General features: G+C 25.8%; 1 protein-coding gene across 2 annotated transcripts in view; it reads left to right on the top strand.

Moving 5' to 3' along the window:
• Positions 1-25458, top strand: part of pdlim5b (PDZ and LIM domain 5b) — a 112999-nt gene that overhangs the window by 62772 nt on the left and 24769 nt on the right. The window contains exons 4-9 of one of the 2 annotated variants that reach the window (XM_051121282.1): positions 3717-3750; positions 20877-20893; positions 23113-23133; positions 23239-23253; positions 23337-23503; positions 23587-23617. In XM_051121282.1, the coding sequence (XP_050977239.1) occupies positions 3717-3750; positions 20877-20893; positions 23113-23133; positions 23239-23253; positions 23337-23503; positions 23587-23617 (285 nt within the window). Of the gene's footprint in view, positions 1-3716; positions 3751-8726; positions 9260-20876; positions 20894-23112; positions 23134-23238; positions 23254-23336; positions 23504-23586; positions 23618-25458 lie in introns of both variants that reach the window. The other variant, XM_051121281.1, reaches the window with a different exon arrangement.

Below are 25458 nucleotides of genomic sequence, written 5' to 3'. Positions count from 1 at the left end.
TATTTTATGTTTTATTTTATTTTAATTTGATTGTGTATACATTTTAAAACATTTAGTTTCGCTTACTTATGTTTAATTTTCTTTTGTGTATCTTAGTAATATTTATTTTATTTTAGATTTTTAATATATTTTTAATTTCATATATTATATGAAAAAAAAAAAAAAAATATATATATATATATATATATATATATATATATATATATAATTTTATTTTTAACGTTTATAATTTTTTAATTTTATTTAAATTAAACAGGGTCATTATTTTTCATTTCATATTTTTTCATTTCATTTTCTTTTCTGATTTATTGTTTTATTTTCCATTGTTCATTTTCCTTTATTTCTTTTTTATATTGTATGTATTTTCTTTGTATGATATATATATATATATATATATATATATATATATATATATATATATATATATATATATATATATATATATATATATATATATATATTTTATATTTTCTTTTATTCATTGTTTTTCTTTTTTCTTTTATTTTACTTGATTGTATATTATTTAATTGTATTTATTTATAAATGTATTTTTTGTTTAGTATTATAGTAATTTTTATTTTATTTTATTTTATTTACTTGTGTAGATTTTTATATATTTTTTATATTTTTTTGTTTAGTTTTTTAGTAATATATTTTTTTTTACTTTAGTTTTTTTTCTTATTTCATAAATTATTCTATTTGTAGGAACTAGGGTCTTTCTTTAAAATATATTTTATTTTGTATATATAGATTTTTTTTATTTTATGAATTTTCTTTTGTTTTATTTATTTTTTTATTTGTTTCTGTAACAGTTATCTCCCATTCTAACATGATTCTTCTATGCCTATTATTTCCTGTGCTGCCAACATTGTGCCACAGATGCAGTCGATGGACTTTTTTCCATTCGTATGAACAGACAGGATCTGCAGGTCAATCTGAGCCGCTTCCACATTGTCTGCTTCCTCTCGGCTGCTTCTGTTCTCCTCGTTTGTCCCCTCTAGTGTTGATTATTGCTCTTTGTCTGAGCGCCTTTAACTTCCTCCTGCAAGTGTTTTCTTTGTGCTCCCAGCGCTCCACCTTTGCCCCTATTATGAGCGGCACCGTCGGCACAAAAGACCCGGCCTTGCAGAAAGCGCTCCTTCCTAATATGGAAGAGATTGAGGACGTGGAACGAACTCGCCGAGTCACAGCGGTTTTCGTAGGAAGCGCGGCCTGTTTGTCGCCGCTCGAGGACGGAGGTTATTTAGGAGGAATGTGGAGGTCGCGTCGGATGTGATGCTGATTAATGAGGACAAATGCAGCCGTCTAGACGCTGTGACGCGAATCAGCTGATAAATGAGAATGTAAAGTATGTCTGTGGGTTTGTGAAAAAGCAAAACGTCTCCAAATGCACAAACCCTGATGCACTTTGACTGGAGGTTTGTTGACACAGTCATATTTCAGATTGTGTTCGCGTCACGATGATGGGAAAGTGGCTGAGACAGAAACGCTTTGCGTATTTAATTCATCACATGCCTGTGTTAATATCTGTGAAATCTCTTCTTTTTATTTTTTTATTTTTAATCAAATATCTCAGTAAAAACTGTACAAAATTTGTAAAACTTGAATATAAAAATGTAAAACAGAAAATGTAAAAATAAAACTTAAAATTAAGAACTATAGACATTTTATTAAAAAAGAGTGGAAAAAAGTACAAAATTAGTAAAACTTAAATATAAAAATGTAAAACTAAAACTGAAATAAAAATTAAAAACTGGACATTAAAAAAACATAGACATATAGAGATATTTTTAAAAAATGACAAAATGTAAACAATTAAAAACTAGACATTTAAAATAATATAATATAATAAAAGTAATATAAAACTTTAAAAGTAATATAAAAATATAAAAGTAATATCAAAATGTAAAACTAAAACTGAAATGAATATTAAAAAGTATAGACATTTTTAAAAGGCAAAATGTAAAAATTAAAAACATATTTAAAACAAATGACAAAAATGTAAAAAAAAAATAAAAAATTAAAACAAAAAAATGACAAAATTTGTAAAAGTTTAATATAATGATGTAAAACTAAAACTGAAATAAATATTAACCAACTAACTTTTTTATTTTTAAAAAAGGCAAAATGTAAAAATAAAAAAACGTTTAAAACAAATGACAAAATGTAAAAAAGGTAAAAAAAAAAAAATAGTAAAACTTTAATATAACGATGTAAAACTAAAACTGAAATAAAAATTAAAATGCACATTTAAAAAAACAGCAAAATGTAAAAAGGGGGAAAAGGTACAAAACTAGTAAAAATTGAATATAAAAATGTAAAACTAAAATAAAAATTAAAAACTGTAGATATTTTTTAAAAAAAAAGGCAAAATGAAAAAAATTTAAAACAAATGACAAAATGTAAAAATACAAAAAGGTAAAAAAAAAAAAAAGTAAAACTTTAATGTAACAACGTAAAACTAAAACTGAAATAAAAATTAAAAACTGGACATATTTAAAAAAAACAGCAAAATGTAAAAAAGGGAAAAAAGTACACAATTAGTAAAAAAAATTGAATATAAAAATGTAAAACTAAAATAAAAACTGGACATATTAAAACAAACGGCCAAATGTAAAGGGAAAAAAAGTACAAAATTAGTAAAACTTAAATATAAAAATGTAAAACTAAAATAAAAATTAGAAAGTATAGACATTATATTAAAAAAACCCTACAAATGTAAAATTCTAAACATAAAAAAGGGGGGGGGAAATTTGAATATAAAAATATAAAATAACTAAAACTGAAATTTAAAAAAAAATGACAATGTAAAAAGTGTAAAAATATAAAAATGTAAAGCAGAATGTATAAAAATGTAGTGTATTTAGTTCATCACACACCTGTGTTTTTTTCTATGAAATCTCTTCTGCTCACCAGGCATGCATTTATTTGATTAAAAAAACAAAGAAAAACTGTAAAACTGTGAAATATTATTCTAACTTAAAATAGCTGTTTTCTATATGAATATCTGTTAAAATGTAATTTATTTCTGTAATCAAAGTTGAATTTTCAGCATCATTACTCCAGTCTTCAGAGTCACATGATCCTTCAGAAATCATTCTAATATGCTGATTTGCTCCTCAAGAAACATTTATGATTATTACCAATGTTGAAAACAGTTGTGCTGCCCAATAATTGAGTAGAAACGGTCATACGTTTTTTTTTTCAGGATTCACAGATAAACAGAAAATTCAAAAGAACAGCATTTATTTGGAATAGAAATCTAAATGTGTGCGTTTCAGTCTCCTCAGATCCTCCAAACCACCCAGAGATTCGTCTGGAAATCTCATATGTCTGTTCAGATGCTGCAGCAGGTTTATTCTCTCAGTGATTGTGGCTCATCTGAGACTGAACTCGTCTGTTGTTTTACTGTGTGAAGACAGTTTGTGTAGTTATTCCTGCACGGCCTTCAGCTCTTGGCTCGGTGAACAGGGGATTCTGGGATTGAATGCCATAGTTTGCTCTCTGCTGTATTTACAGCCCGTGTAATGTAGCGTACAGTGAAAGGTGCAGTTTGTTTGAATGGCAGCCAAAACAGAATCGTTACTCAAACTATATCATACACACAGGATCACAGATTCTCTCAGTCAAACTTGTGCTGTTATTTGACTTTTATTCATTCAGCAGATTGTTGCTTTCATGAGGTCTGATGTTAAATGTCTGTTTTGTCTTTGCAGATCTTCCAGTGTCACTAAAACGGAGGCCCCGAAGGTACGTAAACTTCAAACTGCACCATTGTTGCGTAATTATAATTATGTAAATATATTACATAATTATTATGTAATTGTAATGTGTGTCCTAACCAGGCGCAACCTGATGTTTAAAGGAAATGGGGCAGTAAAATTTAAAAATTTCAAAAAATTCCAAAAATTTAAAAAGTGTTTAAATGTACAACAAAGTGCTAAAAATGACCAAAACATAACTCGTGTTTAAGGCCTTGTTGATTTTTTTTTATTTTAAATTTATTTTATTTTATTTTTTAATATGTCATTTTTATTTTATTTTGTTTTATTTTTTGATTTAACGTAATAGTTTAATTTATTTTTTTTTCTTTCTTTCTTTTATTCTTTTTGTTTTTTTAATTTTTGTTTTTACGTACATTTTATTTATTTTATTTTATTTTATTTTTCCTTTAGGTGTAGGGTGTATTCCACTGTGTGTGTTCCAGATATGTAACAAAAAATAGCTCATTTATTATTATTTTTTTTTAATTTAACTTAATAGTTTAATTCTTTTTTTTTATTTATTTATTTTGTTCATTTTAATTTTTTTTACATACATTTTTTTTTTATTTATCTTAATAGTTTAATTCTCCTTTTATTTCTTTCTTTTATTCTTTTTTTTAAATACATTTTATTTTATTTTATTTATCTTAATAGTTTATTTTTTTATTTATTTTGTTCATTTTTATTTTTTTACATACATGTTTTGTTTTGTTTTGTTTTAATTTATTTTATTTTATTTTTTTATTTATATTAATAGTTTAATAGTTTAATTCTTTTTTCTTTCTTTTATTTATTTATTTATTTATTTTTTACATACATTTTATTTTATTTTATTTTATTTTTCCTTTAGGTGTAGGGTGTATTTCACTGTGTGCCAAATATATAAATATATATATATATATATATATATATATATATATGTATATATATGTATGTGTATATATATATATATATATATATATATATATATATATATATATATATATATATATATATATATATATATATATATATATTAAGAACATTTTTTTTAATATATAGCGATGTTTCACCAATGAGATTTCACAGGGGGCGGGGCTTTCAAATGCATTGTGAAATTATATAAATAAGGCGACCAATCAAATGCATTGCTTTGCATCACACCTGGTTAGGACACGCGTGCTCAGCGTGTGCAGCACGACTGAAATGCCTGATGTGTCGCATGACACTGAAGATTTGACAGTAATTCTGCTTTCCCTCATTACAGTCTGTTAGAAGGAAAATATTTTAATTATGTTGACTCATTTATTATAGTTAACTAAAACTGAAATAAAAATGAAAAACTTTAGACATATTTTTTAAAAAAATGACACAATGTCAAAAAAGGGAAAAAGTACAAAATTAGTACAATTTGAATATAAAAATGTAAAACTAAAACTGAAATAAAAATGAAAAACTTTTGACATTTTAAAAAAAAAAAAGGACAAAATGTTAAAATGAAAAACTATGAACATATTTTAAAAAATGACAAAATGTAAATTAAAAAAGGAAAAAAATTACCAAATTAATTAAGAAAATGTAAAAATAAAAACAAACTAAAACTGAAATAAAAATTAAAAACTATAGACATATTTAAAAAAATAACACAATGTAAAAGGGAAAAGGTACAAAATTTGTAAAACGGAAATGTAAAAATGTAAAAGTAGAAGTGAAATAAATAAAAATTAAAAACTAGACATTTTAAAAAACAACTAAATGTAAAAATTAAAAACTATAGACATATTTTCAGAAAAATGACAAAACAAGTGAACAAAATGGCAAAATTAGTAAAACCTGAAAATAAAAATGTAAAGCTAAAATAAAAAAAGAAAATATAGACATTAAAAAAAGACAAAATGTAAAAAGTATGGAGGGCCAAATTACTCAAAATTAAATAATTAAATAAATGTTGAAATATATAAATAAATCGTTAAATGCATCATTTAATTATTGAAAGCATAAATAAATGTATAAATATTTATTTATTTAAATATTTATTTAATTATTTTTTATTTAAATATTTATTTATTTAATTATTTAAATATTTATTTATTTATTTATTTATTTAAATATTTATTTAATTATTTAAATATTTATTTATTTATTTACGCATTTATTTCTGCATTTATTTATTGCCTCCACATTTCATTTTGAGGTTTGCGGTTGTCGGCACGTCACTCAACAATAGTGGGCGTCACCTTTCCAGCTCGATTACTTTGGTCTTTCTAGTTCAGGCGCCTTTTTCATGTTTTTCGCATCACAAACTATAGCTGATGGAGGATGGTACAGTAAAAGATCTGTCGTTGACTCCATTAGCGCACGCCACTATGCTCAGTGGCACAACCGCTGACACTTCCGGTTTTCACTGACATGAATCAGCAGAGAGTGACACTGACACTGACAGTGACAGTCTTACTGAACATGTGAACGCACGAACTTAACTGCAGAGCGATATTTCACTGATGACGCGATTCTATCAAATGTAGGATTGGTATGTATGAATTGATTTGTATGTATTTGCTTGTGTGACTGTGCCGATGGATTGTGTCAGTGTCGCGGAATGAACCGGATTTCGCGGCACTCGACTGACTCTCATCTGCCGCTGTCACCGGAGAATAACGCACACACACACAGCTGCAGAACGGTCTTTCATTGATGACACGTTTCGGTTTCTGTCCAGCATTTTAGGCTTCTTCATGTGTTTAATATTTGTCTTGTCTCCCTTTGTTTACCTGAATGTTTTGACAAATACTTCAATAAAAAAAAATCACACTGTTATAAGATGGTTTCATTTCATATTGCATCATTCTATAATTTTTTTTTTTTTGAAGTATTAAAGTCATAGATGAGATCGATTGCATGCATGCCGGTTTGTGTCACATCATGATGAAAGTTTACAATAATGGATGTCCTGCGGTATTCTTAATGACCCATGATATAGATTGACTCCTTGTGTTTTCTTGTGTTGCCGCGACATCCGGTTCATTCCGCGACACTGACAGAATCCATCGGCACAGTCACACAAGCAAATACATACAAATCAATTCATACAAACTAATCCTACATTTGATAGAATCGCGTCATCAGTGAAATATCGCTCTGCAGTTAAGTTCGTGCGTTCACATGTTCAGTAAGACTGTCACTGTCAGTGTCAGTGTCACTCTCTGCTGATTCATGTCAGTGAAAACCGGAAGTGTCAGCGGTTGTGCCACTGAGCATAGTGGCGTGCGCTAATGGAGTCAACGACAGATCTTTTACTGTACCATCCTCCATCAGCTATAGTTTGTGATGTGAAAAACATGAAAAAGGCGCCTGAACTAGAAAGACCAAAGTAATCGAGCTGGAAAGGTGACGCCCACTATTGTTGAGTGACGTGCCGACAACCGCAAACCTCAAAATGAAATGTGGAGGCAATAAATAAATGCAGAAATAAATGCGTGAACAAATAACTAAATAAATATTTAAATAAATAAATAAATATTTAAATAAATAAATAAATATTTTTAAATAATTAAATAAATAAATATTTAAATAATTAAATAAATAAATAAATATTTAAATAAATAAATAAATAAATAAATATTTATACATTTATTTATGCTTTCAATAATTAAATGATGCATTACAGATTTATTTATATATTTCAATATTTATTTAATTATTTAATTTTGAGTAATTTGGCCCTCCATAAAAAAAAGTACAAAGTTAGTAAAACTTAAATATAAAAATATAAAACAAAATGTAAAAATGACAAGTAATTAAAAACTAAGTCTGAAATTAAAATTAAAAACTAGACACATTAAGAAAAAACGACAAAATGTAAAAATTAAAACTATAGACATTTAAAAACAAAAATAGCACAATGTAAAAAGGGGAAAAGGTACAAAATTTGTAAAACTGAAATATAAAAATGTAAAAGTAGAAGTGAAATAAAAATGAAAAACTACACATTTTAAAAAGCAACAGAATGTAAAAATTAAAAACTATAGGCATATTTTTTTAAAAATGACAAAAAAGTGAAAAAAATGGCAAAATTAGTAAAACGTGAAAATAAAAAGGTTAAACTAAAACTAAAATAAAAATGAGAAAATAGAGGCATTAAAAAAAACAACAACAAAATGTAAAAAGTACAAAGTTAGTAGAACTTAAAAATAAAAACTAAGACTGAAATAAAAATGAAAAACTAGACACATTAAGAAAAAATGACAATGTTAAAAAGGGAGAAAATTACAAAATTTGCAAAACTTGAATATAAAAATTTTAAACTAAAACTGAAATAATTTTAAACTAGACATTCTAAAAAAAATTACAAAATGTAAAGTACAAAATTAGTAAAACGTAAATATAAAATGACACTAATTTGCAGATTCACTATATAATTAATAAAAACAGTATAGACATTTTTTAAGAATCTAATTAATTTGACAAAAACACAGCAAAATTACTAAAACTTTACCTAAAATGAAAATAAAAACAGAAAATAAATACAACAGAAATAAAAGCTAAATAAAAAAATAATAAAAACTATAATGGTATCTCCGTGATCTAAAATAACTCTGATTTCTTATTTATTTATTTATTAATTTGTTTATTATAATATATAATGTAATATAATTAGAATAACTTATTTAATTTAGTATAACAGTTAACATTTATATTTTAGTTGTAATTATTTTATTATATGAACTTAAACTAAATGAAAATTAGAAACTAGCAAAAAAATAAGTTTAAAGTTTTTAACATTTTATTTCAGTTAACGTTTATTGTATTTCAAGTATCAGAAAATGTTTTTATGGTTTAAGTTAACTATAATAACCCTGATGTGAATGAAAATGACTGTATATGTGAAAAGTGAGCGATTTTTAGGGCTGTAATGAGGGACTCCTGCATGTGTGTGCAGTGTGACGTGAGCATGTGTTGCATGTGTTTCATCACTTCCTGTAGGAGGAGCCGCAGGAGATCATAAAGCCCGTTCCCATCACCCAAACGCCCGCGGCCGCCAGCAGCCCCGCCAGCCTGGCCCCGGGAAACAGCGCCTACAATAAGACGGCGCGGCCCTTCGGCGGGACCGTAAACACGGTCAGATCGGTCAGTCCGTCCCCTGCCGCGCCCAAAGCCTCCATCCCCTCCGCCTCCTCTGCGTTCACCCCGGCCGCTCCGTCCCAGCAGCCTCCTCAGCCTCCGTTCCCGCTGGGAGCCAATCGCACGCTGTCCTCTCCTAGCTCCGCCCCTAAACCCGCCTCTGGGCGCTCCCCCTTTGCTAACTCCTCCTCCACGTCATCTTCTGGCTCCTCCTCCCCGGCGAGAGTGACGGTTCCGGCTCCGCCCCCGGCCCCTGCGCCCGCCCCCGCTGCCCCTCATTCGTCCGTGTATAACACGCCCATCAACCTCTACTCCAATGAGAACGCGTGTGAAGTTGCCATGGGTCAGAGACGCGGCCTGCTGGAGGGCAGAGTCACAGGGGAACAGCACAACGGGTAGGTGGGGCGTCCCGACCGGCCAATCAGCCTCTACTTTCTGTTCTTCTTACTTCTGATTCCTTTATTTATTCTTCCTCACCGTCTCAGAGGGATCGCTTTGGTCTGGTATTTAGAAAGGGTTTTAATGCCACGATAAATGAATATTCTTGGTTATTCTGTGAATGGTATTTGTGATGCTTTCAATTACTTCAGAAAATAATCTCAGCTAATGAGGGGTATTAAAAAGTGACCGAGCAATTTTGTTTTAGAATAATTGAGACACTGGTATAGTTTTTATTCATATTTTAAATTTTTTAGTATTTATTTTTATTATTATTTTGTTTTAGTTTTAATTTTAGAAAATTTGGTGTGTGGTTTTGTTGTTTTTATTTAATTTTATTTATTTATTTATTTATTTTTAATGTCTATATGTCTTTAATTTTTTATTATTTATTTATTTGTTTTTTTTAGTTTTATATGTTCTGTTTTAGTAATTTTGTGTTGTTGTTTTAATGTTATTTAATTTTTTATGTTTTAATGTCTTTATTTTTAATTTATTATTATTATTATTTTTATTTTTATTAGGCCTGTGACGGTTGCAATGACAGCCGCGCCACCGTGGTGGTCGGTTGCCAACGGTGGTACTGCATGTGATGTCACACAATCTATAACAAGAATAAAATACAGTGTTTCTGAAACAATTATTCTGCCGTGGCCGTGTTTAGTGTCCCCGCAGGCAGCTGCTGGAAGAGATCCACGTTCATACGCACACAATAGGCTAAAGCGTGCAAAACTCCGGGAAAAGTAATTACCATGAATGTGTCGGAGGGAAATAAGGACATACTTGAATGAATTATTTTTAAAAAACTAGTGTTTTCTGAGCCAGTGTTGCTAGAATGACGATCTCGACTCGCCATCTGCTCATTGGACGCGCCTTTAGAGAGAAATGCATCTTTACGGATTTTATAATGAAAGTTTGAATTAATGAATTTTTTAGTTTTAAAGTAGTATAGTAATAATTTAAAGCTTTCTATAGATATATTTATCTGTAAGGCAAGTATTCGCTGATTTTCGTTTCGTTTTTGTGCAGCGCTCCTGTTCGACACCGAGACATCAAAAAGCGCACCTTGTTTGTTTTCTTTATTTTTACAAAAGCACAACATTTTGTTAATATTGTGAGTGCACGCAAATAATATTACACCCATTACAGTTCTGGATGATATATTACGCTTACCTAGAGCAAAGATTACGGCGTATTTAAATTTTTTGCGAGTGATTGCGCTGGCGCTTCCATGTCCTGCAAAGCGCATTTAGCTTCTACTCTCCAACAAACGACTGTATGCACACAATAGCGTGCATTTCTCCAAGTTAAATGTTTAAAATAACATTGTGATATGCTTGAAGATTTTATTTTAGGCGAGTTGTGATGATTTGAGAAGGCAAAATTGATCAAACATAGACTGTGATCAACTCACTGTCTGCCTCTGGCCGCTTGGTCGTTACGTTAAAATCTTAATTCAACAAACAAAAATGTTCCAAACACATTTCTAATTTAACTTTATAGAGAAACTAAAAGAAATATAACCACGTTCCTATTAAAAACGAAACTGAGCTATTTTAATGGATGCAACAGTGTAATGGGAAAGAGAGAGAAAAGACTCGCGACGGTAATTTTGATGAGCCGTCGGACAAGGGTCGGGCGAGGTTGTTACGAATTTATGCAACAAATGTTTGTTTAATATTTACCGCTCTTATTTTGGCTACTTTCTTATTTAAATGTATAATGTCTTTGAAATTTACTTAAGTGTTTTGTAGGCTGAAATGAGCACGCACGTTTGCTGTGTTTCAAAATTGTATATCAACACCGCGCCACCGACGGTAGTTGGTCTATTACCACCGCGGTGGAAAAAATCTGCCACCGTCGCAGCCCTAATTTATATATATATATATATATATATATTTTTTTTCTGTTTTAGTTTTAATTTTAGTCATTTTGTTGATTGGTTTTGTTCATTTTTATTTATTTGTTGTTGTTTTTTTTTTTTAATGTCTATATGTCTTAATTTTTTTAGTTTTAGTTAGTTTAAAACCATTTTAGTTAAAATTAAACTTAATAATTTTCAATAATATTTAATAATCAAACAATATTTAATAAACTTTATTTTCAATAAAGAAAAATGGTTGCCTTGGCACCTACTTGAAATAAAATAACTTTTAATATATTTTTTTTCTTTTATTTTCTTTTATTTCATTTTCTTTTATTTTAGGTTAAGTTTATTTTTCTTAAGTTTTTTTTATAGTTTTAGTTTAAGTAATGCAGTAACCCTAGGGCAAAGAAAAAGTGATTAATAATAATAATAATAATAATAATAATAATAAATGTATTGTGAATTTTTATTTATTAATTTATTTAATTATTAGTTAATTTTTTATTTAAAATGATGTATTACTCAAAGTATTATTATACATTTATAAATATATTTTAAATTTTTTTAATGTGTTTTATAGATTTTGTTTTTTTTTACAATAATGTATTTATTGTGACATTATTACTAATTATTATAACAATAAAGTATTATTATTATTATTATTATTATTATTATTATTATTATTATTTTATTATTATTATTATTATTTTAGTAGTATTATATAGGTGCTTTTAAAAAATAGAAAATGTATAGCAGTATGCAAACCAGGTTTTCTTAGCACACTAGAATACATTTATATTTATTTTAAAGTTTTTTTTATTTATTTTATTTAAGTTTAAGCACATTAATGATACTACATTAAATATTGTAGATTATACATTTGAAAGTTAGACGTTAGTAATTGTTTATAAATATCATAAAATGTACATTTTATTAAAATGTACATTACATTTCTGCACCACCAAACTGAAATGGAAATCTAAAGTTTCCTGAATAGTTTCCTTGCATTCTATTGGTCAGACAGACAGAAAGCCCCGCCCCAAACTTGCGTTATTGGCTGAATCAGTGTTTCTGTGTCTTGATTTGATATATTAGATTTGATGTATAGCTTTTGGACATAGAATCCCTGCTTCTGATCCAGCTGGGAATAAAAGCAGGACTATAAAACTTATGTTTATGTTAAAGCACTTAAAATGAATTATGCAGTAAAGTATGTGTGTTATTTGAGTTGTTAAGTGTCTAAACCCTCGTTTGATGTGGGTCTACTGTTCTAGACAGATGAATTCTGCTCGTCTGTTGCTGATGTGTAATTGCTGTTTGTTTGAGTTTGCTCACATAAACAGTATTTTATGAATAATTACATCACACCCCTTCAGTTTTAATTATTTTCAGTGGTCACTGAGAGGGTGTCACAAATGCTATTCATAGTCATAGTGTTGAATAAAGCAGAATATTCCCTCTGAAGTTGTGTTTGGATGTTGTCGGAGAGGGAATCACAGTCCGCGGGATGTTTTTACACACAGCTCTCTGTGGGGACGCGTGTGGGAAAATTGGAAGCCAATGTGAAAAATGATGGTTTTCCAAAGCAGCTGTGTGAGCGAGTGACAGCCTGTGCCAAACACTCACAATCATTTATTCACTGAGATCAAATGCTGTGACGAATCTCATGATTTACCCGGACAAATCTGCGCCGTTAGTCCTTTTATCAGTTTGTGGGCTTTTTTGGATGAGTGTTTTACTGTTTAAAATGTATTATTATTTATTATTATTTAATTTATTATTATCTTTTGCCATATTTATTTTATATATTTTAAGTAGTTTTTATATAATAATAATAATAATAATAATAATTTATCCATTGGTTTATTATTTCTTTTATTTTTTATTATTCAGATTTAAATATTGAATTATCTTCACTTTTGTTTATTTATTTTTTATTTATTTAAAAATGTAATATTATTTATTATATACATTTTATATACATTTTAATTATCCATTGATTTAGTATTTTTTATTATTTAGATTTAAATTTTGAATTGCTATGAATCATTACATTTATTTCTAACTTTTTGTTTGATATTTAATATTTTTTATATTTTCTAAATTTTATATAACTACAACAATATTAATAATAATAATAATATAATAATAACATTGTAATATAATATAATATAATATAATAATAATAATTATTATTATTATTATTTTTTTAATCATCATCATTCATTGATTTACTATATATTTTCTTTTTATTCAAATTAAAGATTAACCTATTGTACTATTAACATCTTTTGCTATATATATTTTTGATTATTATTATTATTATTATTATTATATTAAATTGTAAATGTATATTATTTTTATCATTCAGATGAATTGTTAAATATTTTATTATTCTTCTTATTATTAATTAATTAGGGATAATCAATGGATTTAATCAGTTTAATTCGTATGATTGATTTAGTACTTTTATTGCATTATTTAGTATTTTTGTTTTATTATTTTTTGCTATTAAACTATTTCATAAACAGATTTAAATATTAGCCTATTACGTTATTTTTTGTTATTTATTTTAGGTACTATGATTATTATTGCGATGACTATTAATCTTAATATTATAATTATTATTATTTTTTTAAATTGCATATTTTTATTACATTTTTAAGATTTAAATATTAAATTCTTATTAAATGTAGTCTTGTCTTTTGTTGTATTTAGTTTAGTTTTTTTAATAGTTATATATTTTATACTATTGTTGTTGTTGTTGTTAATTCAGTTATTCATTGATTTATTATAATTTTATTATTAAACTTTATATAACTTATTTTAGTTAGTTCAATGTAACTTATTAAACTAACTTTTTTTTCTTTTTTTTAACAAAGCAAGCAGATTTTTCCTTGTCTTCACCGTATGTGGTCTTGTTTTCATAGACGTTTTATTTACTCTCGCACTACAGTTTTGACATGGAAGTCAACAGCAGATCAAAGAAAGCTCGTAAAGCTGTAATGGGTCCGTCATCTTCTGTCTGAGAGCGAGTGTCGTTCCCTCTCATGTGGTTTCACTGATCGCAGTAAACACGTAAACCATGTGTCCCGCATGCTGAGACTCGGATAAACAAAACGTTCCCTGAAACTTGAAAATCTGAGCACAGGAGCAGAGAAATGAGCTCACGTTGTTCGTTTTGCGCAGATTTAGATGGATTGTGTTGAATGTTGACATCAGTTTTAAAGGCTTTGAGGTCTGATGTAAATCCTGGAGAATTTGCCACGGCTCAGAATATTTATGTGAAATACTGTGGGATGTTGCTCGTGTCACCTCTGCGTTCATGCTTGTTTTGGACACGTCCTTCATGATATATTATTATGAGCTTCCTGCTTGCAGTGATGGTGAAGTCAACAGGAAACGGGGAAGAACAGGTCGAGCCGTGACGGGAGAAATCCCTGCAACGCTGATGGATTATCCAGAGATCTTCTTTCTTAAAGGAAAACTTCACCTAAACACAACATTTCTGTTCTTGTATTTAACCTTCAATTCTTCAAAACCCATGTGACTTTGTTTGTTCTGAGGAATCTTAGAAGGAGGCGTTTAGTTGAACGTTCACGCTGCTCTTCTCACTCTTTTACTGAATTGCACAAATTTTAATAAAATAGTATTTTCAGTGTTTTTTATGAATGACTTTAGCTTAAAATTTAGCTCAGTAACTTTTGTTGTGTTTTCCGTTGAGGTGTATTAATTTTTAATTTCATATTTGAATTAATGAATTATTGGAAATTAATTATATTAAAGAAATTATATATTTTTATTATTATTATTATTATTATTATTTTATTTATTTTATTTTTTTAATTTCATGATTATTTTTCAATTTTACATTTTTATGGTTTAATTACTTAAGTGTTTTATGTTTTTATTTTGATTTTATTTCATAATTACTTAAGTTTTACTTTGTTTACTTACTAGTGTTTTATTTCGATTTTTTTTTTATTTCAATTATTTTTCATTTTTACCTTTTTTATGGTTTAATTACTTACTAGTGTTTTATTTTGATTTTTATTGTAATAACATTAAAGTCTTTCATTTAGATTTTTTTATTTCATAATTATTTTTCGTTTTACATTTTTTGATGGAATTATTTTTTAGTGTTTTATTTTGATTTTTTTTTTTTTTTTTTTTTTTTTTTTTAATTTTGTGATTATTTTTCAGTTTTACATTTGTATGGTTTAATTACTTAAGTGTTTTATTTTGTTTTATTTAAACATATTTTTAAATTTTACATTTTTATGGTTTAATTACTTATTAGTGTTTTATTTAGATTTTATTTCAGAATTACTTCTAAGTTTTAAAGTTTTTATGATTTAATTACTAGTGTTTTATTTAGATTTTTTTTTTTTCAATTTTCAATTATTTTTCATTTTTACCTTTTTATGGTTTAATTACCTATTAGTATTTTATTTAGATTTTTATTTCATAATTATTTTTCAATTTTACATTTTTATGGTTTAATTACTTAGTGTTTTATTTTGATTTTATTTCAAAATTACTTTTCAGTTTTACTTTTTTTTATGATTTAATTACTAATGTTTTATTTTGATTTTTTTTTTTTGTTTCATAATTTTTAATTTGACCTTTTTTATGGTTTAATTAACTTTTTTATATTTTATTTTATTTTGATTTTTTTACATTTCATAATTATTTTTTAGTTTTACTTTTTTATTTAATTAATTTTTAGAGTTTATTTATTTATTTATTTTAAATTTCATAATGATTTTTCCGTTTTACATTATGATTTAGTGTTTTATTTAGACTTTTTTTATTATTATTTTTCAATTTTACATTTTTACGGTTTAATTTCTTATTAGTGTTTTATTTTGATTTTTATTTAAATTATTTTTCATTTTAGCATTTTTTTTACGGTTTAAGTGTTTTGTTTTGGTTTTTATTTCATAACTTTTTTTTTTTTTCACTTTTTTTTTTTTTATGGTTTAATTACTTGTTAGTGTTTTATTTTGAATTTTTATCTCATAATCATTTATTAGTTTTATATGTTAATGATTTATGTTCTTTTTTCATAATTGTTTTTCAGTTTAACGTTTTTATAGTTTAATTCTTTTAAATTTCATTTTATTTACATTTTTATTTCATAGCTAAGTGATTTATTATTGTGTTTCGCAGAAGAAAGTAAGTCATATGGGTTTGGAAGAACATAAAAATGAAGTAAGTTGTGTAATATTGGGGCGAATTATGCTGTAGTTTATTGACTCATAAGAACATGATGTTCATGTCTGAAGTGGATTTGGCTGATTTGAAACATGAGCGATTGATTACGGTTGAGCTTCTGTCTGTCTGTTTCCAGCTGGCAGCTTCTTTTCATGACGTGTCCTGCAGTAAACACACGTGTTTGGTTTCAGTTATCCTGTGAACACACATTCATCCTGGTCTTCCGTGTTGTTCTGAATCTGAATTGAAGCGCTGCTGTTGTCTCTGGTCAGATCTGAGCTCCTGACGTGTGTCTGTGTGTCTGTGTCATCTGCTGTTTGTTGGCGTCCTGCTGTTCAGGTGGAGCAGATGGTCGTATATACAGGTGTTATTGTACCCTGGGTGTGGTTTCGGGACACACCTGTGCTTCCTGTTCCATCAGAGACACTGTCCATCATCCCATAGTCCAGAGATTCCCAAACAAACCCCTTTGACCTCTAATGTCTACATGAGGTCCCCCCTGAGATTTTACGTTTACGTATATATGTGTGTGTGTGTGTGTGTGTGTGTGTGTGTGTGTGTGTTTATTTATTAATTTATCTATATTTATTTATTTTGGTTTTATTTTTTTTATTTCAGTTTGTTTTTATTTTAAATTTGTTAATTATTGTATTTTTATGATAAGTTTACTTTAGTAAGTTTTTTTTATTTTGATTTATTTTAATTTATTTAAATGTATTTAATGATTTAATGTAATTTATATAATGTAAATATAATTTATTATTTATTTTATTAGTAATTATTATAGTATTAATTATTAGTGTTTTATTTTGATTTCTTTTATATTACATTTGCTTTTAAAACTTTTAAAACTTTTTAAAAGACTTTTAATTTTGAATTTTTTGATTTAGTTATTAGCGTTTTATTAATATTTTTATTTTGAAATTATTTTTTTTATACTTCCATTTTATTAATTATTGCTTAGTTTAATTTTTACATTTCTATGATCAAATTAATGGTTTTAGTTTGAATTGTTTTTATTTTTAAAATGTAATTTATATAATATAAATATATTTTTTTATTTTATTTTATTAGTAATTATTATAGTATTAATTATATATATTTTTTTATTTTACACATTTTTATGATTTAATCACTTTATTTTTATTGAAAAAATACTTATTTTAATTTTGAATTACTTGATTTAATTACTTTTATTAACATTTTATTTTGAAATATTTATTTAATTATTACTTAAATTTAATTAATTATTGCATTGTTTGAGTGGCTTTCTATTAAGATTTTTATTTTAAAATTAATTATTTTTTATACAGAAATTTTAATTATTTACTTTTTTAATTTTTATCTTAAGATCAAATTAATAGTTTTAGTTTTACATTTATTTATTTTTATTTAATTTCTATGATTTATTTACTTAGTGTTATATTTTTGTTTTAAAATTATTTTTACTTTTATATAATTTAATTACTTTATTATGATCTGTTTTCATTTTATATGTATTTTTTTTATTTGTATGATTTATTTTCGTAGCATTTTTTTTTTTAATTATTTTCATTTTACACTATGATTTAATTACTTTAAGAGTAACTGTATTATTTAGGATTTTTTTTTTTTAAGATTTAGTTTAATTTTTCATCACTGAGTTAACTGTTGTCCGTTGTATGTGCAGCGCTGTGTTTGGCGTGTGTTTGAGGTCGTGTAGACGTGACGCGTGTGTTTCCGGCGTCTGACGGCTGCTGTTGCGTCTGGCCGCTGCTTCTCATTTACTATGTATAGCCATCAACCTCGACAGGAATGTTTGTAAAATTCTCTGCGAGAGTTTCCAGCTGCGTTTACTGACTCAACCAATTAGTTTCCCAGGAGAAGCAGCCGGAGTGAGTTTTGACTCATGTTCTCGCTCAAATTAACATCATTAACTCCCTGATGGAGGCAGAGGGCCGTAGGTCTGCGAGCGCCGTTTATGGATGTATTTGACGGATCACAAAACACTGGGAGTTTGTTTCCAAACACACACGAAGCTGGACGTGAGATGTGTTCGGTGTGTGTGTGTGTTTGCACTGGTGAAGTCAAAGCATGCGTGTGTGAAGCCTGAAACTTACACAAACACATGAACACAAACGCTGCTGGATACACCAGTGTGTTAGCAGACATGGCAAAAAAAATATTAGATAATTAATATTTTTGTCTAATTTTCCAGAATAAATATTTAAATATCCTTAAAACAACATGCATTTCGTTTCAAAGCAAAATTGTTTAAGATAATAAGACTATATTGTAGTAAAATATGTAGTAATATGATGGTTTTGTTTAAAGTGACATAACAATAGATGCAATTTTTTTTTTTTTATTGCATTAATTTAGCAGATTCTTTTATTCAAAGTGACTTAAAAATAAATCTAATGCTTATTTTATTTTATTCATTTAGCAGATGGTTTTATTTAAAGTGACTTAAAAATAAATGTAATTTTTTTTTTTTTTTTTTTAGTCATTTAGCAGGCACTTTTAAAATGACCTAAGATAGGCTTAATTTAATTTTATTTTAATTTTATTTTATTTTAGTTATGCTATTAAAGTGACTTAAAAATAGATTTAATTAGATTTAATTTATATTATATTTTTTCAGTTATTGTATGTTTTATTCAAAATCTTAAAAATAAAAGTAATTTTTATTTTATTTTAGTCATTCACATGCATTTAGTTTCAAAGCAAATTTGTTTAAAAAAATAATACTATATTTTAATAAAATATGTATTTATTTAGCTAGCAGATAGTTTTATTTAGTGACTTAATAATAGATGCAATTTTTTACTTTTTTTTTAATTGCATTAATTTAGCAGATTCCTTTATTAAAAGTGACTTAAAAATAAATATAATGCTTATTTTATTTCATTCATTTAGCAGATGGTTTTATTTAAAGTGACTTAAATAAATGTAATATTTGTTTTATTTTTTTTAGTCATTATATAAATATATATAATATATATATATATATATATATATATATATATATATTTTACTTTTTTGTATTTATGTAGCAGATTCAATTTTTCAAAGTGAATTAAAATTATTTTTTATTGTATTTAATTCATTTAGCAGATGCTGTTATTTAGAGTGACTAAAAAATAATTTAATATTTTTATTGCATTTTAGTCATTTAGCAGATTCTTTCCAAGTGACTTAAAATAGATTTAATTTTTTATTATATTTTGATTCAGTTATTGTATGTTTTTATTCAAACTGATCAAAAATAAATGTATTTTTTTATTTTATTTTAGTCATTTGGCAGATGCTTTTAAAGTGACTTAAAAATAGATTTAATTTTATTATATTTTTATTGATTTATCAGATGCTTTTATTCAAATTGACTTAAAAAGAAATGTATTTTTATTATATTTTAGTCATTTAGCAGATTCTTTCCAAGTGACTTAAAATAGATTTAATTTTTTATTATATTTTGATTCAGTTATTGCATGTTTTATTCAAACTGTTAAAAAATAAATGTAATTTTTTAAAAGTTTTAAAAGTATTAATTTATTAATATTTCTTTATTTAGTAGATGCTTTTATTCAAAGTGATTTAATAATAGATTTAATTTTTATTTATTTATCAGATGTTTTTATTCATTTAGCAGAAGTTTTTAAAGTATTAATTTATTAATATTTATTTAGTAGAGGCTTTTAAAGTGACTTGAAAATAGATTTATTTTTATTATAAATTTAAAGCATCTACTAAATAAAGAAATATTAATAAATTAATACTTTTAATTGACTTAAAATTAAATGTAATTTAATTAAGTATTAATTCATTAATATTTCTTTATTTAGTAGATGCTTTATTCAAAGTGATTTAAAAAAAGATTTCATTTTTATTATTTCTATTTATCAGATGCTTTTATTCAAATTGACTTAAATGTCATTTCTATTTTATTTTAGTCATTTAGCAGAAGTTTTTAAAGTATTAACTTATTAATATTTATTTTTTTAGTCGATGTTTTTATTCAAATTTATTTTAAAATAGATGTAATATTTTTTTGTCATTTATTTTATTGTATTTATTTAGCAGATTCTTTTCTTCAAAGTGACTTAATGTACATTTTTATTTTTAAACATTTATCACATTATTCAAAGTGACTTAAAAATAGATGTTATTTTTATTTTATTGTACTTATTTGCCCATTATTTCACTCATTTATTTTAATGCTTTTATCCAAATGTGGCTTAATAATGAGGAACACAGCAAATTCGTCCTAGATATCTTAATATAAGATAAGGTCTTATATTTTACCATTTTGCTTCTCAGTTCAATTTACTTTGTTGTAAGGATTTATATGGATCTATTGCTCATGATAACACACGAACAGACAGGTGAAGTCAGTGTTCTTGTGTTTGTGTGTTTTGTGTTTGTGCATGTGTGAGTTTGTGCATGAGGTTTGCTGGTGAACAGAAGCGCTTCAGACGTCTCATTCTCCGTCTGTCTGTGTCTCTCTACAGGAGGAGCCCATGACAAAGTTAGTGTACTCGATGCTGTAGTGTTGTGTCTGTGTTGTGTCACCATCACTAACCCAGTGAACACATTCATCGTCATCTCTTTCTCAGAGTCTAGTGCTGCTGAAGCACTTTCCATTGTGTCAGAGGGGTTTGATGGCGTCGGCATGTGCTGCTGTCAGTCAGCGCGTGTCCTCGTTTATTCCCGGCAGACAGACGTATTAATAGCAGCGCTGACATTTACCTCCACGCGCATTGTTATAGAGCACAGGGACCGGAGAGATTCCCAGAGAACCTTCATCACAATCACCAGCGCAGGGCAACTATTAAAAACACATGAGAGAGTGGAGCCATCTAGTGGTGACAGTTGGCATTGTCCAAAAAAAAAAAAAATAATAATTTATGATGCACTCAACAATTTCGCCCTATTAAAAAGCTTCATAAAATATATTTAAAAATTAATAAAAAAAAAAAAAAATGCATAACCTGTTTGAATGCTTAAAAACATTTTATTTTAATTATTTACATAAAAAATAAAAGCTGTTTGAAAGCTTTTAAAAATATTTTTGCAATTCCATTTTTTGTGTAGCTTTTTAGGGTTGCTAAAGAAAACTGAAACCATAAAAAACATTTTCGTTGCTTGAAATCAGATAAACATTAACTAAAATAAAATATTATAATTATAATAAGCTTAAACTTATTTGGTTTAGCTAGTAATTTATGAATTTATATTTTTGTTAGTTAAACTTGATGTACTAAAATAAATTTCAAATATTGATAACTATTTAACTATTTTATACATAAAATTTTTACAACTATTTAAAATATTACTTGAATAGAAAACAAAATATAAACAACTATACAAAAGGAAACGTTTCTGTTTTATTTAGTTTAAGTTGATGTACTAAAATAAATACAGTTAAAACTGGAATTAAAAATTAATAAAAACTGTAGATGTTTAAAAAACAAAAACTAATCAGAATAAATAATAATAAACATAATAAATAAAATTAAATTTAATTTGAAAAATAAACAATAAAAAAATTGAATTATTATAAACTATAAAAACTATAATATTGAAATTATATTTAAATTAATTTAAAAACAGAAAATATAAATATAACAACTATTTAAAATGTTACTTGAAACAAATATTTTTATTTCAGCTAGCAAGTAAATATTTATTTTTCATTTAGTTTAAGTTGATGTACTAATAAATAAAATTAAAGCTTAATAAAATAAAAAATTAATAAAAACTATAGAGACGTATTAAAAACAGAAAAACTAATAAAAATGTAGAAAAAAAACCCAAAAGTACTAAAACTATAAACTCTATAAACTATAAAAAAAAAAAATCTAAATATTGTAAAATATAAAAACTATAAATTTGAAATTATGAAAACTAAATTAAAATTAAAATGAAAACAGAAAATATAACCATAACTATTTAAAATGTTACTTGAATTTTTTTATTTTTTTATTTTAGCTAGTTAGCAAGGAAACCTTTCTTTTTCATTTAGTTTAAGTTGATGTACTAAAATAAATAAAACTAAAAATGTAATTAGGAATTAATAACTGCTATGTAGACGTATTAAAACAAAAACTAATAAAAATTTGGAAAAAAACATACTAAAACTAAAATTAAAATCAAAATATTAAAAATAAAATCTAAATGTTATAACATTTAAAAAATGATTGTATTTACAGTATTTAGCACATGACTTTATTCAGTGACTTAAAAATACTTGTAATATTTTCATTTTATTTTTAGTAATTTAGCAGATGCTTTTGTTCAAATTGGTTTAAAAATAAACATAAAAAATATAAAAATAAAATCTAAATATTATAAAATATAAAAACTATAATATTATCTAAATATACTAAAATAACACTGATCACCAAAATTTTAATCCAATAAAAAATATTTTTATTTTCATTTTTTTAATGTGACAAAGACATTTCCCCTTATTCGGATTAATATAATATTTTTTTGTTTAAATTAATTCACAATTTAGTCTATTGAAGCTATATAATACATTTAAGAAATATTTAGGGATATATTTAGAAATAAGAAATATTCAGGGATATTCAGTAGCTATGGGACACATTTATAATTACATTTGCATGCAGAATTTTAACTTAATGTGCACAAATAATAATAATACATTTAATAATAATAATAAGTTAATTAAATAACTAAATATTATTATAATACTATTTTCTTGACTTTCTATTTCCGTAGTGGACCTCAGAGTATTCTTAAGTAAGTAGAAACAGTGTTGATATGAATTTTGGGGTTTATTTTTGACTCTTTTCTCTGATTGCCTTGATTTCTGTCTTTTCTCATTTCCTCTCTTGTGACCTGTAGAAAGACTCCTCCCAGGTAAACAGCTGAGTGGGATGTTTGTATGGTTGTTAAGTGATGTTTTCATGATATTAATGTTCGGCGTTTGGTGTGTGCATCAGAACCGCCCGTAAGCCCGTCCTGGAGGTGGAGGGGAACCACGTTCCTGCGCTGAGCGACGCCAGTAAGAAGCGTCTGATCGAGGACACGGAGGACTGGCACCCGCGCACCGGCACGTCTCAGTCGCGCTCCTTCCGCATCCTGGCGCAGATCACCGGCACAGAGAACGGTACGCGCCGCTCCTTCAGCCTCCTTTACTCTGTAAACAGTTTACAGCTGAAGCTGAACGTGTTTCTCGTTTCTCTCGTCTAGAGCAAGCTCAGGAGAACCGGCCTGGAAAGAAGTAAGTTCTGCTGCTGTCAGTGTGTTTGAGCTCTTTCTGCTGCTGTTTTCGTCGTGTCATACCTGATGCCGCTCTGTCTGATTGTTCGTGATGTTCTCTCTGATGAGAGCTGTGATCAAACCGTCCTGCCGTTCAAGGGATTGTTAGTAAACAAAAGGGATTGTGGGTATTCAGTGCTGTTTTCTGAACAGCTGATTTGCTGTCTGAGACAATAATCCTAACACTGATGATACCAATATAATTAATATAATATTGTTTCTGCAGTTTATGATAATATAACTAGGTTTCAAATATTAACTAATATATTTTAATATATTTTTAATATATTATTATATGCAGGTCAGTAAATAAAATATGCCGATAAAGCTATTGTGAAATATTTGTATTATATAACAAATTATATTTTTTAAATAATATAAATTGTTTACAAATATTTTATTAAATAAAAATGTATTTTATAAAATATATATTATATTATATTATATTATTATAAATTAGTATATGTATGTCAATAAATAATATTGATGTAAACTATTACTAGAATTATTTTTAGAATCTAGTGCTGATATCGAAATCGATAATACAAACATTATATTTGACTAAAATAAATTATAAAATATATCTTATTTTTGATGCAATTGTGATATATTTGTATTATATAATTTTTTTTTTTTTTTTTTTTTTTTTTTTTTACAAATATTATATTAAATGAAAATGAGTTATGTTATATTATATTGTATTATATTATATTATATCATATTATATTATATTATATTATATTGTTGTAAATTAGTATATGTATGTCAGTAAATAATATTGATGTAAACTATTACTAGAATTATTTTTAAAATATAGTGCTGATATCGAAATTGAAATTACATTATATTTGACTAAAATAAATTATAAAATATATCTTATTTTTGATGCAATTGTGAAATATTTGTATTATATAACAAATTATGTTTTTAATTTTTTTTTTTTTTTTACAAATATTATATTAAATAAAAATTAATTATATCATATAGTATATTATTTTATAATATAATCTAATAAAAAATATTTTTATTTTAATTTTTTAATGTGAATATGAGCATTTAATGTATTGCTAAGAGTATTGCTATTGTGACAAAGACATTTCCCCTTATTAGGATTAATATAATATTTTTTTGTTTAAATCAATTTACAAGTTAGTCTATTGAAGTTAGAAATATTTAGGAATATTCAGTAGTTTTGGGACACATTTATAATTACATTTGCATGCAGAATTTTAACTGCACTTTTTAATGTGCACAAATATTAATAATGAGTTTAATAATAATTAATAATAAATAAATAAATATTATAATAATAATAATTATTATAAAATACAATTAATTATTTGTATTTTACAACAAATAATTTATATAACTTTAATATTTATATATAAATAAACATCATTCAAAAAGTTGTACAAATTACAAAAAACAATTTTTATTTACAAAAATATAAAATAGCTAGAAAATGTTTAGCCATTTTGACAGCATCTGATATTGAAATATGACAAAACTATTATTTAAAATAATATAATATTCTGTCATTTGAAAAATTAAATTTATATTATATTATATTATGTTATATATTATTGTTGATATAAATATTGTAAAATACAATAAATCATTTATATTTTACAACAAATAATTTATGTAACTATAATATTTATATATAAATATATGTTATTCAAAAATTACAAAATAAAAAAAAAAATATATATTTTTTTTTTATTTCTTGTTTTAATTATATAAAACGTTTAATTGGTTAATCAGGCACAGTTATCAGTATCAATATGTTGATCTAATATTTAG

Source organism: Labeo rohita, chromosome 10 (assembly GCF_022985175.1).
Source record: "Labeo rohita strain BAU-BD-2019 chromosome 10, IGBB_LRoh.1.0, whole genome shotgun sequence".
Taxonomy (NCBI): Eukaryota; Metazoa; Chordata; class Actinopteri; order Cypriniformes; family Cyprinidae; genus Labeo; species Labeo rohita.
Note: the sequence above shows the minus strand (reverse complement) of the source record. Positions and strands in the feature narration are given on the sequence as shown.